Raw genomic sequence first — 19,383 nt, 5'->3', positions numbered from 1 at the left:
ATACACACACACATCACACATATTGATTTACTATTACAATAAATCACTGGCGTCACCTAATTTCCTATGGATTTCAATTTCCCCTGGACAAATCTGCATTGATCAACTTCAGGTGTGTGTGTGTGTGTGTGTGTGTGTGTGTGTGACCTCACTTTGAATGTTGTTTTGTGTGTTGGTGGTTCATGATTACCATAATTTACTAAATATACATTATAGTATTAGGCCAGTTGATTGCACTGTTTATTTTTCAATGAAAATTCAAAGGCAATGTACTTGAAAGGGGATACCTAGTCAGTTGTACAATTTAATGCATTCAACTGAACCCCTCTGAATCAGAGGTGCGGGGAATTGCCTTAATCGACGTCATCAGCGCCCAGGGAGCAGTTGTTGTTGGGGGTTAACTGCCTTGCTCGAGGGCCCTTGAGGGATTCAAAACCAGCAACTTTTCAGTTACCGGCCCAACGCTTTACCAGGTGTCTTTACCGCTTTCATGCCTTTCTGTAGGGAGGTCGTCACAGTGGGAGACAACCTTAAGTTTAAGTCAACTCTTCACCGTTGATGTTGAGATTAGTGTTTTTCACCTACTATTTAATGAAGCTGCCAGTCGAGGGCTTGTGAGGCGTCTGTTTCTCAAACTAGACAATCGAATGTACTTGTCCTCTTGCACCGGGGCCTCCCACTCCTCTTTCTTTTCTGGTTAAAGTCAGTTTGCGCTGTTCTGTGATGGGAGTAGTACACAGTGTTGTACGAGATCTTTGGTTTCTAGGCAATTTCTCGCGTGGAATAGCCTTCATTTCTCAGAACAAGTATAGACTGACGAGTTTCAGAAGAAAGCTATTTTGAGCCTGTAATCGAACTTGATGCTCCAGATACTCAACTAGTCTAAAGAAGGCCAGTTTCATTGCTTCTTTAATCAGAACAACAGTTTTCAGCTGTGCCAACATGATTGCAAAAGGGTTTTCTAATGATCAATTAGCCTTTTTAAAATTATAAACTTGGATTAGCTAACACAATGTGTCATTGGAACACAGGAGTGATGGTTGCTGATAATGGGCCTCTGTACTCCTATGTAGATATTCCATTTTAAAAAATGTGGAGTTTCCAGCTACAATCGTCATTTACAACATTAACAATGTCTACACTGTATTTCTGATTAATTTGATGTTATTTTAGTGGACAAATAATGTGCTTTTCTTTCAGAAACAAGGACATTTCTAAGTGACCCCAAACTTTTGAATGGTAGTGTACGTCGTAGATAGTCAGTCAGTGTAGATGGCCCATGTTGTCTATCTGTGTTCTAGATGAGCTGTGTCAGTGTTCGGCTACGTTGTGGGCCTGTTCACTTGGGAAGACAATGTATTTCCTGGGGTTGTTCCCCCCCAGAGGCAGAACTGAATGGATCGCAGAGGCGTGGAGGATAAATAAATTGGAGAAAAGGATAAATCGATGCTTGACGGAGAGTAAACAGACCTTCTAACCCCCGGCCCAAACGCTAGCGTTGACGTTTTCTCCTTGGGCTGTATTGGATTGGTATGCGGAGCTGAGGAGAGGGGGCTCAGAAAAGGACTTGGCCTACAAATGATGTCCTTTGTTTGATCCGTTAGGGAGGGGACCTTTACTGTCCCATGGTGACAGTGGGGGAGGGACGGTTCTAAGAAACATCTCTGTCAGCTTCCTCTAATGGAAGGGGGGTGGGGGGAGATTTGAAGGGAGAGTGAAAGAAAGTATGTAGAGAGGTTTTTTTGGAGCCTTACTTATCTTGAAAACCCAGTCAAAGGTAAAATCTAGTTGTTTCAACTAAATATTATTAACTTACATGAATTTAAGTGAGCATTAAGTTTTGGTTGGCCCAAACTTAGCTTCAACATGAGAAAACTTTGGCAAAATGTCTGCCAACATAAAATTATGTGTTTACTCAATTTCTCTCTAATGTTCATCCAACTAGATGTTTGTTTGTGTGGAATTTTACCAAAAAATGCCTGTGGAACTAAACTGAACAAAAATATCAATGCAACATGCATCAATTTCAAAGATTTTACTAAGTTACAGTTTACATAAGGAAATAAATTAATTAGGCCCTAATCTATGGATTTCACATGACTGGGAATACAGATACTGTATGCATCTGTTGGTCACAGATACCTTTAAAAAAAGGTAGGGGCATGGATCAGAAAACAAGTCCGTATCTGGTGTTACCACCATTTACCTAATTCAGTGCGACACATCTCCTTAGCATGAAGTTGATCAGGCTGTTGATTGTGGCCTGTGGAATGTTGTCCCACTCCTCTTCAATGGCTGTGTGAAGTTGCTGGATATTGGTGGGAACTGGAACACGCTGTCGTACAGGTCGTTCCAGAGCATCCCCAACATGCTCAATGGGTGACATGTCTGGTGAGTATGCAGGCCATGGAAGAACTGGGACGTTTTCAGCTTCCAGGAATTGTGTACAGATCCTTGAGATGCAGATGCTGAGACATTAGGTGATGGCGGCGGATGAATGGCACGACAATGGGCCTCAGGATCTCGTCACAGTGTCTCTGTGCATTCAAATTGCCATTGATCAAATGCAATTGTGTTTGTTGTCTGTAGCTTATGCCTGCCCATACCATAACCCCACTGCCACCATGGGGCACTCTCTTCACAATGTTGACATCAACAAACTGCTTGCTGACACGACGCCATACGTGCTACGCTGTCTGCCATCTGCCCGGACAGTTGAAACTGGGATTCATCTGTGAAGAACACTCTTCTCCAGCATGCCAGAAATGTATCGGTTCTGCAAACCCACAATTTCATCAGCTGTCCGGGTGACTGGTCTCAGACAATCCTGCAGGTGAAGAAGCCGGATGTGGAAGTCCTGAGCTGGCATGGTTGTGCGTGGTCTGAGGTTGTGAGGCCAGCTGGACATACTGCCAAATTCTTTAAAACGATGTTGGAAGTGGCTTATGGTAGAGAAATTGACATTACATTCTCTGGCAACAGCTCTGGTGGACATTCCTGTAGTCAACACGCTTCCTCAAAACTTGAGACTTCTGTGGTATTTTGTTTGCACTAACAGGGATGTAAGCAAAATTGTGCACAACATTTTAGAGAAATAAGATTTTTGTGCATTTGGATCTTCTATTTCAGCTCATGAAACCAACACTTTACAACTTTACATGTTGCATTTATAATTTAGTTCAGTACAGTTAGTTACACACAGTGCTTTTTTACCTATCTTTTTTACCCCTTATTCACCCCAATTTCATGGTATTAATATTGGTAGTTACAGTCTTGTCCCATCACTGCAATTCCCTCACAGACTCAGGAGAGGCGAAGGTCGAGAGCCGTGCATCCTCCGAAAACACAACCCAGCCAAGCCGCACTGCTTCTTGACACAATGCCCGCTTAACCCAGAAGCACCAATGTGTCGGAGGAAACACCGTACACCTGTTGACCGTGTCAGCATGCACTGCACACAGGAATCGCTAGAGCGCAATGGAACAAGGACATTCCTGCCAGCCAAACCCTCCCCTAACCCGGACAATTGTGCGCCGCTACATGGATCTCCCAGTTGCAGCCGACTGCAACAGAGCCTGGACCTCTAGTGGCAAGTCAGTGCCTTAGACCACTGCGCCACTCAGGAGGCACACACAGTGCTTTTAACGTACAATGTTTTCAACTTACATACAACAATTGCATTGTGCATGTTCATTTATACAGTAGCTAGTATTCAACATGTCCTCACCTGGGATTTGAACTCCCCACCTCTTGGTTCACAGCATTCCATGAGCCATGAGGTTGTGAGTTCAAATTCCAGGTGAGAACATGTTGAATAATAAATAATTATTGTATAAATGCACAATGTATGTATTTCAAATATGTATGTTGAAAACATTGCATGTTTAAAGCACTGTGTGTAACTAGCTCCACTGTGTTTTGTTTAGGTAAAAAATAACCATTTCTAGTTGAATGAACATATTTGGCTACATGTGAACCAGCGGAATCCGCAGATTCAGTGCCTCCCCACTACAGACCCACTATGAACTTTCCGGTTCAAATCCTCCACCTCGACAACATATTTGTTTTACCCAAATATCACATTCACCAACCTTTGCCGACAGATATTCATTTTTAAATCAGAAGAGATGATCTTTAAACGAATATTTCAGATGGGAGTGATGTGCTTGACTTTAAAGTTCAAACGTTCCTGTGATTTTATGTTCAGTCCGATTTCCCCCCTGTGCTCACGCAGTCTATATAGACTATTTTGGCAGTGGTGGAAAAGTACAGTGCCTTGCGAAAGTATCCGGCCCCCTTGAACTTTGCGACCTTTTGCCACAGTTCAGGCTTCAAACATAAAGATATAAAACTGTATTTTATTGTGAAGAATCAACAACAAGTGGAACACAATCATGAAGTGGAACGACATTTATTGGATATTTCAAACTTTTTTAACAAATCAAAAACTGAAAAATTGGGCGTGCAAAATTATTCAGCCCCCTTAAGTTAATACTTTGTAGCGCCACCTTTTGCTGCGATTACAGCTGTAAGTCGCTTGGGGTATGTCTCTATCAGTTTTGCACATCGAGAGACTGACATTTTTTCCCATTCCTCCTTGCAAAACAGCTCAAGCTCAGTGAGGTTGGATGGAGAGCATTTGTGAACAGCAGTTTTCAGTTCTTTCCACAGATTCTCGATTGGATTCAGGTCTGGACTTTGACTTGGCTATTCTAACACCTGGATATGTTTATTTTTGAACCATTCCATTGTAGATTTTGCTTCATGTTTTGGATCATTGTCTTGTTGGAAGACAAATCTCCATCCCAGTCTCAGGTCTTTTGCAGACTCCATCAGGTTTTCTTCCAGAATAGTCCTGTATTTGGCTCCATCCATCTTCCCATCAATTCTAACCATCTTCCCTGTCCCTGCTGAAGAAAAGCAGGCCCAAACCGTGATGCTGCCACCACCATGTTTGACAGTGGGGATGGTGTGTTCAGCTGTGTTGCTTTTACGCCAAACATAACGTTTTGCATTGTTGCCAAAAAGTTCAATTTTGGTTTCATCTGACCAGAGCACCTTCTTCCACATGTTTGGTGTGTCTCCCAGGTGGCTTGTGGCAAACTTTAAACAACACTTTTTATGGATATCTTTAAGAAATGGCTTTCTTCTTGCCACTCTTCCATTAAGGCCAGATTTGTGCAATATACGACTGATTGTTGTCCTATGGACAGAGTCTCCCACCTCAGCTGTAGATCTCTGCAGTTCATCCAGAGTGATCATGGGCCTCTTGGCTGCATCTCTGATCAGTCTTCTCCTTGGATGAGCTGAAAGTTTAGAGGGACGGCCAGGTCTTGGTAGATTTGCAGTGGCCTGATACTCCTTCCATTTCAATATTATCGCTTGCACAGTGCTTCTTGGGATGTTTAAAGCTTGGGAAATATTTTTGTATCCAAATCCGGCTTTAAACTTCTTCACAACAGTATCTCGGACCTCCCTGGTGTGTTCCTTGTTCTTCATGATGCTCTCTGCGCTTTTAACGGACCTCTGAGACTATCACAGTGCAGGTGCATTTATACGGAGACTTGATTACACACAGGTGGATTGTATTTATCATCATTAGTCATTTAAGTCAACATTGGATCATTCAGAGATCCTCACTGAACTTCTGGAGAGAGTTTGCTGCACTGAAAGTAAAGGGGCTGAATAATTTTGCACGCCCAATTTTTCAGTTTTTGATTTGTTAAAAAAGTTTGAAATATCCAATAAATGTCGTTCCACTTCATGATTGTGTCCCACTTGTTGTTGATTCTTCACAAAAAAATACAGTTTTATATCTTTATGTTTGAATTCTGAAATGTGGCAAAAGGTCGCAAAGTTCAAGGGGGCCAAATACTTTCGCAAGGCACTGTACCTAGTTGTCATACTTGAGTAAAAGTACAAGATTCCGTAATAGAAAATGACTCAAGTGAAAGTCACCCAGTAACATGCTACTTGAGTAAAAGTCTAAGAGTATTTGGTTTTAAATATACTTAAGTATCAAAGTAAATGTAATTGCTCAAATATGCTTGAGTATCAAAAGTACAAGTATAAATCATTTAAAATTCCTTATATTAAGCAAAGCAGACAGCACCATTTTCTAGTTATTTATTTATTTACAGATAGCCAGTTGCACACTCCAACACTCTGAAATCATTTACAAACGAAACATGTGTTTAGTGAGTCCACCAGATCAGAGGCAGTAAGGATGACCAGGGATGTTCTCTTGATAAGTGTGTGAATTGGACCATTTTTCTGTCCTGCACCGGCATTCAAAATGTAACGAGTACTTTTGGGTGTCAGGAAAAATGTATGGAGTAATAAGTACATCATTTTCTTTAGGAATGTAGTGAAGTAAAAGTTGTCAAAAATATACACTGTAAAGTAAAGTACAGATGCCCCCCAAAAAACTACTTAAGTAGTACTTTAAAGTATTTTTACTTAAGTTCTTTACACCACTGTATATTATTTTCTACTATTCCAAAAACAAGGTATGATGGCATTTACTGTAGTTCTCTAGGTTATTCGCTCTCTGTGATTTTTATAGTTTTGCAGTTGTTCATACCCCCCTGGGCTTTTATTTTCACAAATTACATTAGAAGGAACTGAAATGCTTCAGTGCACTTAGAGTTTATGTGAGTGTTTGAAGAACACTTCATTCTATCGAAGCGTATCAGTAAGATCTCCCTGGATTCTGAATTTCTTTCATTTATTTACCACCATGTCTCATGTTTGGGATGTGTCTATTTTTTTCTCTTTTAGAATTCCAAACTGGTTCATCATCCGGTGCAGTCCTTCAATGTTCTGGATCTGGATGATACTGACGGAGCAGACCTCCACTCCCACCTAAAGCTCATGTGGAACACTCTCAGGGATAAAGTGAAGACCAACTGGTTTCTCTATAAGTCCATTACAGGGAATCAGTCTCCACAGGTGACTGACTACCAGAGACAATACAGTATTTATTCTGCGTGCGCTGTCTTCTATTTGTTAGTTGTCTGCATGGGCTGGGTTAATGATCCTCAATACAGCTCATTGTGTTTTCTGTGTGTTATTTCTGCCATCATGCTTGAGTTTGCTGTTTGTTTGTCTCTTCCAGTTAAGATGGGCAGACATTGCCCTGCAGAACTTCCTGGGGGCAGGACCAGTGGTGGGGGTGGAGCCTCCTGGGATGATGCATAAACGCCGTGACAGTGTGGGCGGAGTCACCAGGTCCTCACCACCTCCAAAAAGGACACGGCTATTGCATGATGTCGCCGTGGACGTCCGAGAGATGCCCCTTACGGATCTTCTCCGAACCAGCAGAGCAACGGCACGCAGGGCAGACCGTGGGCAGGGGCAGAGCAGGGGCACCGGCCAGTGAGGGCAAGGGGTAGAGTTGAAAAAGCATCTCTCAGCCCTGGTCCAACAGAGACTGTAAAGAGAACTATGGGATCTGTGTGTTTACATTTGCCTAAATGTGAGAGCGAGAGAAAGACATTTTCTACATAGCCTTAATAAAGAGGATGAGGTTTGTGAATAAAATACATTCTCACAAAAACGTTTTTGTTTAGAAAATAAATAATTCTGCACAATTCTCAATAACCACCTTCTGTTTTGACTCGTGCTGCCAAAGTTGTAAAGGTTTATGAAAGCTACATTTGTGTTTTTGTTTTTAATTCATGGAAGTGTGAATTCAGCTCAGGAAATGAATTACATTCTCATTAACTGACTGTGTCATTCCTCATTGGGTTGGACAAACAACAAATGACATTTCAGCTGTCTAATTTATCCCTGTCCTCCACTGATCTCAAATAACCACATGATAATCCAGATAATAGCAATTTGAACGCTCTCGGCCTTTTATCAATACATTTTCTTAAAATGCGCACTGACAAAGAAACAAATAATTGGTTGGCTCATGTCCTCAATGTTTTCAGGACCCAAATTTCCACTTGTAATGGAGGGACACGGTTTTATAAGTACTCGTATAAGACAATACAATCACACATTGGGCATAGAGGAGTGAGATACATTGTTTTATTAAGGCGAGGTCTAACACAACCATCTACACACTTGATAACAGTAACATGGTAGGTAGGCCTAGCCCGTTTGATTTTAACAAGAGTCTCAAAACATTTATCAAAACAAAACAACATGATCAAAAAGTTTATTTCCCAAGATGTGGTTTGTGAACATAAGATCTTTCTCCCAGATGACCATGGTACCGCTGTGAAGTACCTCTACCGTATTGACACGGCTATATTGATGTTTCAATTAGAATAGCGTTACATAGCGCAGCAGCATGGTAACACAGCATCACCAACCATCTGCTCCGACTCCACGTCTGACGAACGAGGCACGTGGGGCTAATCGAGCCGCACATGAGCGATGGGACCGCGAGATCTCGCACACACGCATGCACGCACACACACGTACAAAGATATACCATCACTCTCTCACACATACATGGATACATAGACACACTCGGTCTGTCTCACACACACGTGTCCTTGCAGAGAAAGAAGGGAGGGAACCGAAGGGAGGCTCCTCACCCTCGAGTTCAGACACCCTATAGGGACAACCTCTGATTCCATCTCTCCCTTTTCGTTTTGATAGGATCACCTAACAGGGTAATAATGCATTGACAGGGAAGAGAGAATCATACCAGATGTGTGTGGAGAATTCTTCAAAAGCGCATCCGACAAAAAGATTTGAAAAGGAAATGCTTTGTGCCAGGTTGGCGTGCTGGGAGGGTATGAAATAATTCAGGGCATTATGCTTGGCATTACTGTCTGCCAACCCTAGAATCAAAGACATGGTCGTGTGGATTACCTCCCTAATCTGTTGATGCTTTTGAGGAGCGATGCAGGTGTTTATGTGCCAGATTTTTTTGTGTGTGTATTTTCGGGAGAAGTGTTAGGTTGTAAATCTGCGTTAAATGCTTTCTGGGGAATAAGACATGATGAAATGGAGCCAAGAGATCTCACTGGAAGCGTGGCACGCTTTATTTTAAAACAGCATGCTGTTGAGATAGTTGTAATACCGCTGCCAATGTGGAGGAGGATAATGTAGGCATATACACCACTTGTTGACTTACTTGACAGTTATGGTAGGAGGAAACTACAACTTCTGAACTACTAGGCTACGATCTAACAATTTGCCAACTAACAATACCTACTAACATGTTTTTTTTTTACAACCAATGCTAAAAATACCTCCGTTTTAAAAGTTGAAATGAACAAGATCGCCAATGGCACTAACCGAAAACTACATCCATAGCTCTAGGACCAACCCATCTTATTGTCGGGGGTGGTTAGTCTAAAGATCAGCTCATCAGTGGACTTCCAGAGAAGTATACATTGGGTAATCCTCCCTTTTTCTCTTCACTGGGGTGGTCTCATCCAGGTTTAAAGAGGGACAGAATACACCTCCCACCACAATAGAGTTGAACCACTGGGGCTCTGCTTGCTGAGGGGTGCAGCTTTAAGCAGGCCTTTGAGGGGCCTAATTGCATTGGAATACAGGAGCCTGAGAGCTTGGCTCTGATCACACCGACATGTGGAGGGCTCGCTCCCCAGCACCTCCAGAGCCATACTTTGCCAAACCCTTCACAATACACACAATTAATACTCTCCATGCTCTCCCTTTCCCTACTCTACCGCTCTTTCTCTTTTCGTCACTCCTTTCTTTCTGTCTTTCTTTCTTTCGTTCTCTCCCTCTCGATCTCTCACTCGTATGCGCACACACACACACGCACTATTAATTCTCACGCAACCTGTCAATCCAATTTCCTTTGATACATACACCAATTACAGCATGGACTATATGTAAGAGCTGTAGGGGGAAAAAATGGGTCAACTTAACACACACCAATCCTTACACAAGTAGCCTGTACTACTAGTTGAATAATGTACCGGTATGTAATTACCTTGCAAAAAGCTAGTAAGTATATGCAGTTAATTCATCTCTGTATGGTGACATAACCTGACCACTGAAAGGTAGCAACGGTCCAATGCAGTGGGATATTGGTCTGGATATAGCTAAGGTTTTCAAGGACATGTTTCATTGGTTTTACATATCAGACTACCTGTTACCTCCATGTTAAATTATGACTGTGTCTAAGTCGAAATCCTTTCTATTCATTTCTAACCTATGGCATGAGAATTATAAGCATTGTATTTCCTCCAGTTCAGTACAATTGGAGGAGGGGGCAGGAAGTGGTCACAGGCATGTCCTGAATGTTAATATGGTAACATCACATCTACATAATGAAAAGTGAGGGATTAGTCTATGAGGCCAACAGGTCTGTCGTCATCCTAATTATTATAAATTAGGGTTTTCCAGTGACACAAAAAAAAGAATACCTACCAATACGTTTTTTTTCCCCCGGGTGACCATTTGTAAGATTGCTTGCTGAAAGAGTGAGATAGTAGGCTAGATCAAGTGAGATTATGGATCTTCCTGGTTTAAAGAGCGGTTGTGTACGTTAATAGGCCTACTCTCTAAACGTGAATCAATGGAGTGTGTATGGAACAATTGAAGATTTTAAAAACATCATATATTTAACTAACTCATTATTAGATTTTTCATTACATGAACAATTTATGAAATGTAATTATTTTCCCCCACAGCATTTGAACACAAACGAGTTCTTGTGAAAAATTCGCAGAGGGATACGAGTTGATGTATGGGGAGACAGTTACCTAATTAGACCGTTAAAAATTGAAACTTTACAGCATGCGGGTCATATAATTACTGTTAATTTAACGCTCAGATTCTCCATCGTTAATTTTTATTCCCTTAAATGTTTGGCAGCAGCTCTTGGAGCACAGGAATATATTCTACTGTATGGGAAAGCACACTGCCCCCTCCGAATGAATTACCACGGACCCCGCAGTCCAAATAACAAGACTCGCATCATTTATGCGTTGTTAAGCCATGTAATTGAACGACCCATAGTTTGCATATTACACCATTAAAATAATGTGCTTTGCATTTCTCCCAACACGACTATTTAAGCCTGTGTGGCGATGTGGTAATTCCTTGAATTACAGCCCTAATTACCACAAATGTTCTTTTGATTTGGATGGTTTCAGTGTTACGCCACAATGATGATATAAAACAAATTAATTACTGAACCATGCCTTGAAACTTTTGTGCTTGGACGTTAATCCTTTCATATTTGCACTGTGTGATATGCACAGTCTATTTGATTATGTTTATATTCATATATTAATAAGGATTATTTGCTGCGACATGTCAAGAGAATACTCAGGTCAAACTATTGGTATAATGGATGGATGCACAAATCTGTGGATAATGCCATTCAGTCAACCCGGATTGTTAATCTACACTCATATGAAAAAAAAGTTCTGGATAAAACCGGAAAGGGTTCTATGCTTGCATCATATATGGCATCCCTTAAGGTTCTATATATAACCGAAATTGGTTCCATATAGAACCCTATATGGAACCAAGTTTGGTTCAGTGAAGAAGAACCTTAGAATCTAGAACCTTCAGGTGTGCCATATATGAAGCAAGCGATATAAATAACCCTTTTTGGATTTATCCAGAACCTTTTTTTGTGTATTGAACTAATCAGAAAATTGATTACCAGTAAACTGTTCCACGCTAAATGAAAGATTGTTTCGATTATCCAATAATGGTACCTATTTTAATAGGCCTATATGCCTTTATGATGTGCATTGACGGTTTGTTGAGCTTGTATAGGCTACCTTTTGATCGTTAGCTTTTTTAAATATTCGATTGAATTCATATTAGATTTCAATCTATTTTAGTTCCCCCCCCCCCCCCCCCCCCCTCCCCCCGCAAAAAAAATATTCATACTGTTTTTGAACACGTTGTAGGCCTATTTGTTCTGGCGGTCAATTCCATGCTCCAAAATATGAACATATTTACTGGGGATATTTCAGAGGGCTATTCTATTTGGCCTGCACACTAGACTGATAGGTTAGTCTACTATTAAAGAAGACTCAAGCGGGTAGTTTGGCCTAATATTTGTGACGGAAAATTTGCTTGAATGATGCACAAAAGTTTGAGAATGGAGAAGTGGGGCCAGTTTTAACCCCTTATGTCGTTTGTAAGCCTATCATAACTACTCTACCAGGCATACACAGAAACTCTCTCACTCCTCCCTCCCTCCCTCCCTTCTCCTTCAACGTTCCCACTAACACCCACTCCCTCCTTTTCTCCCTCCAGCCTTTGTCCCGCCAGAGGGCCCCTTTAAATAGGCCTTTAGATATTCAAGAAGAGGGGCGAAAGTAGCAGTGACGTGAGCTCTGTTGTTTCATTTACTCCTCTCTATGGCAACCAGCAGTGGTTCGACAAGAATGTCTCTCTTTGGACAATGTCCTATCCTATCCCTGAGCCGCACAGAGAGGAGGAGAGAGAGAGGACGGCAGCTGTGGCGGGTTTGACACCTGCGCACCACGCCACGGATCGAGGCATGATCTCACTAAGCCGCTTGTATGCACTTCTGTCCTTGATGCTTCACTGACTAAACATCAGCCAGTCGACACCCACTCTAAGAAACATTTTAGCCTTATATTGGCCTAAGCGAGAGAAAAAAAAGTCATTTTTTTGTATTACTGACTAGTAATTAGCTGGTTGATAAACTGGATCAGGTTATTTATATCTGGAGTATATCTGGAGTTGAATTGTAAACCTCTCCAGGAACAGGTTTGGAGAGCCCTGTTGTAGACTACTAGGCCTGCTACGCCTATAGGCCTACAATCTCAAATCATAAATGGAGGCTATGACTAGGCCTATAGACACAGGGTTGGGTAGGTTACTTTCTAAATGTAATCCATTACAGTTACCTGTCCAAAATTGTAATCCAGTAATATAACTTTTGGATTACCCAAACTCAGTAACAATCGGATTACTTACAGTTACTTTCCCTTTCCCATCGAAAGCATTTGGTGTGTCATCATCGTAGTCTCTGAATTGTGGTCAGAGCTCGCTCAGGTGGAACAAACTTAAACCTTTTTTCGAAGATAAATTGAATGTCATTGGAAAACAGAAATGTGTCATAAGGTATTTTTTCGCAAACATCCCTTCTACTTTAAAAAAAAACACAGTAAGTAATAGCTTTTTTTAAAGTATCTGTAATCTGATTACAATATTTTTGCTGTTAACATAACTGATTACAGTTAGTTTTTTGTAATCAGATTACATGATTAGGCTCCATGTAATCAGATACTCCCCAACCCTGTATAGACAATATGTGTATAGGCCTACTTCAGACATAAAATATTGATTTCCTTGTACTATTATATAATGTATTTATAACTTATTTTCCCCTATATTTTAATCAATTAAGTAGCATATTGAAAGCTAATTGTCCAAAGATCATACTTTTAATGGGTTCGATTTGAAAAGTATACTTAGGCAACACAACACTAGTCTTGCCTACATAACCGAATTCAGCACTGTGCTTAACGCGTTACGTTCACTTCTAAGCCACTGTGGGACGTTTGTTGAGTAGGCGCAATTTAATCATGGTATGGAAACTTTGGCTATAGTTAGTTAGTTAGTTAGGCCTACAGCTGGAAACACCTAAGCATATGCCATGCTTATTTAAATATTTGAAATGTTGTGTCTCTGTTCCACAGGCCTTTTATGTATCTGCCTTGTCACGCACAACGTCCTAAACAACAATGACATCATAGCCAATGAACAGCGTGCCCATAGTTGTACATTATGCACTCCGGTTTTAAATGCATACTCCAACTATTAAACAGTCTATTATCACCAATGGCGTTTAATACAAGACTGCTATGTCTAGCTTCTGATGTAAACAATTTGAGTCATAAGTAACCTATTACTGAACGTTTTTATTTTACGGTTTACACCTTCATATGGCTTCAAGACTAGTTTGATTCTAAATGTTTATTGTACTTAGCCTTATATTTGTATTGTCATACAATTAAATCCCAGTATTGTAGAGCACGTGTAATGCAGAGGGAAATGTCATTACATCACCGACATTGTATACAAACAGATCACGTAACACATGCACACGCAAAGTACTGTCAGTGGCACAAAGCACGTATCTATACAGATTCACAGTAAAACATGTTTTCATTCCCTGCATTTTTGGCCATACAAAAAGAATTAAGCACTACAATAATTTATATCATGCAACCAGCACTGATCCTCGCAATAAGTCTCAGTTACTCTCATTCGGCTATTCAATATCAAGGAATCCATATCCTATCTCATAGTATAAGCCTAGTAACACAATAAATACATAACACATGTAACTGCAACTATCCGCCTACTACCTCAAACAAAACTTTATCCTTGAAGAAAAAAAAGTTTTCGCCACAATCACTGAACGACCAAAATATGAAAATGCCCACACAGTTATTATAAGTATTAATAACATTTCATGTCTGAAAAAAAAAGTGATACAATAAATACAAACACAATTTACTCCAAATAAATAGGAGAAGATCTTTAACCGTACTCAAATGGACATTTCACAAAAGCTTTTGAAGCATGCATCACTCGAATGATCTGCAATCACGATATTCCTACATTGGTTTAAAACATTATCGTATTAATTTGAGTAAATTCCTTACAGTTCCATTTGAAATCTCGGCCAGTGCCTATCCCCTCTCTCCGTTTTCCATGCCGCACTCGGTCTCTCACGTTTCAGAGGTACCGCAGCAGAACTCGCAGTTCTCTAGAAAGAGGTAGTGTTTGTTGAGACTCTCTAACGTCCAATGAGTGGGCTGTTGCCAGTAGCAACCACGTCCATCAGCCATTTCTGTCCAATGAACAGCGGGACGAGGCGGAGTGCAGGTGCGCGCCGCTGTGTCCACTTGGCAGAGTGCCTGGGAGACGCCTGTGGCAAAACAGTAACTGTCAAATGCAAGGTTCCTTTAATAAGAGCGATCAGTCCGGCTCCGAGAGTCATGGCGACCACAGCGTCTAATCATTACAATATCCTCACCTCCAGCGCATCCATTGTGCACTCGGAGCCCGGGAGCATGCAGCAAGCATCGGCGTACAGGGACGCGCAGACCCTGTTGCAGAGTGACTACTCATTGCAGAGCAACAGTCACCCGCTCAGCCACGCGCACCAGTGGATAACGGCACTGTCGCACGGAGAGGGAGCTCCGTGGTCAACCAGTCCGCTCGGCGAGCAGGACATCAAACCCGCGGTGCAGGGCACCAGAGACGAGATGCACAGTTCCAATAACCTGCAGCACCAGCACCAGCCGCGACCGCCCCACCTGGTGCACCAGTCACATGGGAACCACCACGACGCCCGAGCGTGGAGAACTACCGCAGCCCACATACCCAGCATGGCAACATCCAATGGCCAGAGCCTTATTTATTCACAGCCCGGATTCGGCGTCAACGGCCTGATTCCAGGCAGCGGACAGGGAATGCACCACCACAACCTAAGAGATGCACACGAAGACCACCACAGCCCGCATCTCAGCGACCACGGCCACCAGGCGTCCCAGCACCAGCAACAGAGTCACCACGACCATTCGGACGAGGATACACCGACCTCCGACGACTTGGAGCAGTTCGCCAAGCAGTTTAAGCAGCGGAGGATCAAGCTGGGCTTCACTCAAGCTGACGTCGGACTCGCCTTGGGAACGCTGTATGGAAATGTGTTTTCCCAAACCACTATTTGCAGGTTCGAGGCCCTGCAGCTCAGCTTCAAAAACATGTGTAAACTCAAGCCTTTGTTGAACAAGTGGTTGGAAGAAGCGGATTCCACCTCGGGCAGCCCAACCAGCTTGGACAAAATCGCCGCACAAGGGAGGAAAAGGAAAAAACGGACCTCTATCGAGGTAAGCGTAAAAGGGGCGTTGGAGACCCATTTCTTGAAGTGTCCTAAACCCGCAGCGGCGGAAATTACTTCCCTGGCGGACGGTCTACAGCTGGAGAAAGAGGTGGTGAGGGTTTGGTTTTGTAACAGGAGACAGAAAGAGAAACGGATGACTCCTCCCGGTGGACCGCTTCCTGGAACCGAGGATGTGTATGGGGACACACCGCCACATCATGGAGTCCAAACACCGGTTCAATGAACAATAACGGACCACTATTAGACTTTTCCTGATTTTGTTTGTCTTGAAAATTATATATAATTCACTGGACTATGAGCGATAGTGGGTGTTTTATGTATAATAGCCTAGCCTATGGCATGAGTAGGCTACTTACACAATATCTGCATTGAATACCATTCAAAACCCGAATATCATTAGCGATGGAGTGGAAATTGTTTTCTTCAAGAGCTAAGCGAACACATGTTCGAGGATATGCCTAGCACTGTGACTCAACGCAGTTTCAAGGTGTAGCCCTATTGTGAAAAATATTTGTCGTAAAGGAAATTATCGTTAAAAACTAGCCTCGGGATTCATAGCTAAAATGGTTTACATTCTCGCCTTTTGTGGTGTATTCAACACAACGGCGCTGCGTAATCATCATGGTTTTGTTCTGGACGTGTGGGTCCGACAAGAAAAGTCATGAGAGCTGCATTCGACAAAACATAGCCTAAACGCCATTTCTCTGTCCCAGACAAGCAGCTGGGGGTTGAGCATCGGCTGAGCAATGTGTGAGGGTTGATCATCCGTCAGTCATCTTTTTCCAGTTAGTTTTGACATTCAACATTACATTGAGGCGTTTAGGCAAATGATTATGTGGGAAAGCTTTATTATTTTAGCCTGTTACCTGTTATATCCCTATTATTATTATTATTGTTGTTGTTGTTGTCAAGAGCAGTTCGAAGGAGCTCCTTGAATAATTGATACCACATAAATCGTATGGTTTTAATATTTCGTTTGGACGCACACAGGAGCACATCATCCTCCTCGTTCTCTCAATGATATCAGCACGTGTGGATCAAACACAAAAGGCTGCCAACACTGAGCTCCGCTCCACGCCACGCGGCCAGCAGCTAGCAGTCAGGTCACGGAAGGGCTACGTGGCGATGGAAACCTGGCACTTTTCTAGAGCAAGATATATCACCAAGTTTCACAGAACATTGTGATCAATTTTGTAAATATTGTATAACTAAACAGTCACGGCTTAGTTCCTTCTCACTGGGGCACTTTTTTTCTTTCGGTGTTTTCAAAACAAAAACAGGTTTTAGCTGTTTATTTTTTTATTCCAAATGGTTTTGACACAATTTTTAGGTTTCAATAGCCTACCTTGTATTTTTATTTAAAGTTATTTGTAGCTGAAATTATGCTTGTTGTTTGCAGTGTAATGTGTTTGAGAAGCATTTTATGTTCAATTCAGAGGGATTTCATTGATGTGAGTTCAATTGGATTGGCAGAATTGACTTCACATGTTGTCCTGACATTGGCTTTCAATAATGTCCACCTGACATTATATTTTTGAATCAAATATATGCTTTAAGTAATTATGGTCTAATTGATTGGCAACTAAATAATTAATCAGCCCACAGATTGGCAAAAGAAGGCGATATGCTCGCTGAAATATATTTTATTTAAAAGATGTATAATTCCTTTACAAAAGGAAATAGATATTTAAGTGTTCTACATTTTATATCAACTTTTAAAAACAACGTGGACCCTTTGTCAAAAACAAGTCACCTGACATCACATATCATGAAAATAATAATAAGAATAATATATTATTATTATTTTATTATTTATCATAGGGTGAGGATTTTATTTTATCCTTGCCACCTTTCTTTTGTTTTGGTATCATTGCGATATGGGAATAATGATCAAATACGTTAATTTTATAATTTTGTTATTGAGATTGTAATTTATTCTATAATTACTTTTATAGATGACAAAGTACAATAGATATATAAATGGCATCGAAAAGGCTTATGGAATATAGGCTAGTCAGAAAGGGGGAGAGATAGTATTTTTTATTTCAGGGGGATTGCCATAGCCTATACCGTCAATGCTACGTGTATATACATGTTTTATGATAACCATATGGCTTGTTCTCCGTAGCTTTGTTTCATTTTATGCAAATTATATCCAGGGACTTGTGTTCTTCTCATTTACTTTTGTTTTTTTTTAAGAAAAAAGTTAATGGTATTGATCGTATTTCTTCTGTAGCTTGAATTAATCGACCAATCATACAATTCTCTGATAATCAAACTGTGGGATGTACAAATTCGATGTTTTGTTTTGGTTTTGTTTATTGTTTTTTTTCCTCCCCGCGTTTGTCACATTCACTTTTAATTGATGTGGATAAACCTGGGGGTTATACACGCAGATGGTGATGTGTAGGTAATATTTCATCACTTGATATCACATGAACAAAGACTTGCACATTTTTAAATAATGGGGTTGATATTAAAAAGCTTTTTTTCAATGTCGAGATCTAATGTATTTTTATTTAAAGCTGCATGGAACATGGTCTTTCTGGCTATTTCCCACCATCTTTTTTTTTATTGTATTCTCATCAAAGTTATTTTCGTGGTAATCACGTCATGATGACGAATTTGGTTCATTTTGAGTTTTGCACAAGAAGAGAGGCATCGAATTGGTTAATACCATTTTGAAATTTAGAACAATAACAAGATTGAAATGTTTATCAGTTCATGGCCATGGCGCATTGTATTATGCCAACCAAATGCTAAAACCAGATTAATGCAAGTTACCGTTTCACGACAGCTATGCCATTTCTGTGCATTCGTTCATATTTACTGACTAGACAAAACGATTTAATATGAGCAAATGGGTGGTGAGCCTCGGCTATAGGGAAAATATAGGCAAAAGGCCTATTTCGTTTCTGCTCTCTCAACAGCGTGCGGTCTTTTGTAGGCTAAATGTAGGCCTACATTCCACAGGTCAAATGGACCACAACACCATTGAGCCCTGTGGACGTGTCGATTAGTGTCAATGAATCCATTCGAACATGGGTTCAAAAGAATAGGGCCAACAACTGCCCTCTATCGATCACGACCATAGACTTAGATAGACATGGCATCATTGTATCCGTCCTTATTATGGCGTCCGTGAGCGCATGGGCAGCGTTATTGGCAGCCCATTGAGGACTCCTCCATTTTGAAGTAGTCCATTTTCTTCTTCTACTACTTTTATGTCCTGGCAAACAAACTGGAAGGGGGCATACTGCCATCTGTAGTGTGTTGTTTGAACATGTATGAAGCCAAGGTTGGTGATTTACTGCCAATGTTAGCTCATTACTATAATTCATTGGCTTATTCCTCCTGATGACCAGGATAGAATCACGTTGACTACTTCAAAATGGTGAAAGTCCTCATTGGCGCTGTACGTGCTAAAACAAGCTCTTATTCCACAACTGATGATGGATCAGGCCCTATAGGGGCGGCTTATTTTAAATGCTTAGGCCTACCCTATAATAATGGACTTAAAAATATTTGGCAAA

General features: G+C 41.2%; 2 protein-coding genes across 2 annotated transcripts in view; both read left to right on the top strand.

Moving 5' to 3' along the window:
* The window catches only part of LOC110504035 (PC3-like endoprotease variant B), a 159,762-nt gene extending 152,056 nt beyond the window's left edge, over positions 1 to 7,706 (top strand). The window contains exons 19-20 of the mRNA XM_036964818.1: positions 6,781 to 6,951; positions 7,118 to 7,706. Coding sequence (XP_036820713.1) covers positions 6,781 to 6,951; positions 7,118 to 7,381 — 435 coding nt within the window. The 3' untranslated portion in view covers positions 7,382 to 7,706. The remainder of the gene's footprint in view (positions 1 to 6,780; positions 6,952 to 7,117) is intronic.
* A 7,147-nt stretch (positions 7,707 to 14,853) lies between these two features.
* On the top strand, positions 14,854 to 18,351 carry pou3f2b (POU class 3 homeobox 2b). The gene has a single exon (XM_021596405.2). It carries the CDS (start codon positions 14,943 to 14,945, stop codon positions 16,071 to 16,073), a length of 1,131 nt encoding a protein of 376 aa, XP_021452080.2. The 5' UTR covers positions 14,854 to 14,942; the 3' UTR covers positions 16,074 to 18,351.
* Positions 18,352 to 19,383: the final 1,032 nt, after the last annotated feature.

Source organism: Oncorhynchus mykiss, chromosome 3, assembly GCF_013265735.2.
Source record: "Oncorhynchus mykiss isolate Arlee chromosome 3, USDA_OmykA_1.1, whole genome shotgun sequence".
NCBI classification, from domain to species: Eukaryota; Metazoa; Chordata; class Actinopteri; order Salmoniformes; family Salmonidae; genus Oncorhynchus; species Oncorhynchus mykiss.
Note: the sequence above shows the minus strand (reverse complement) of the source record. Positions and strands in the feature narration are given on the sequence as shown.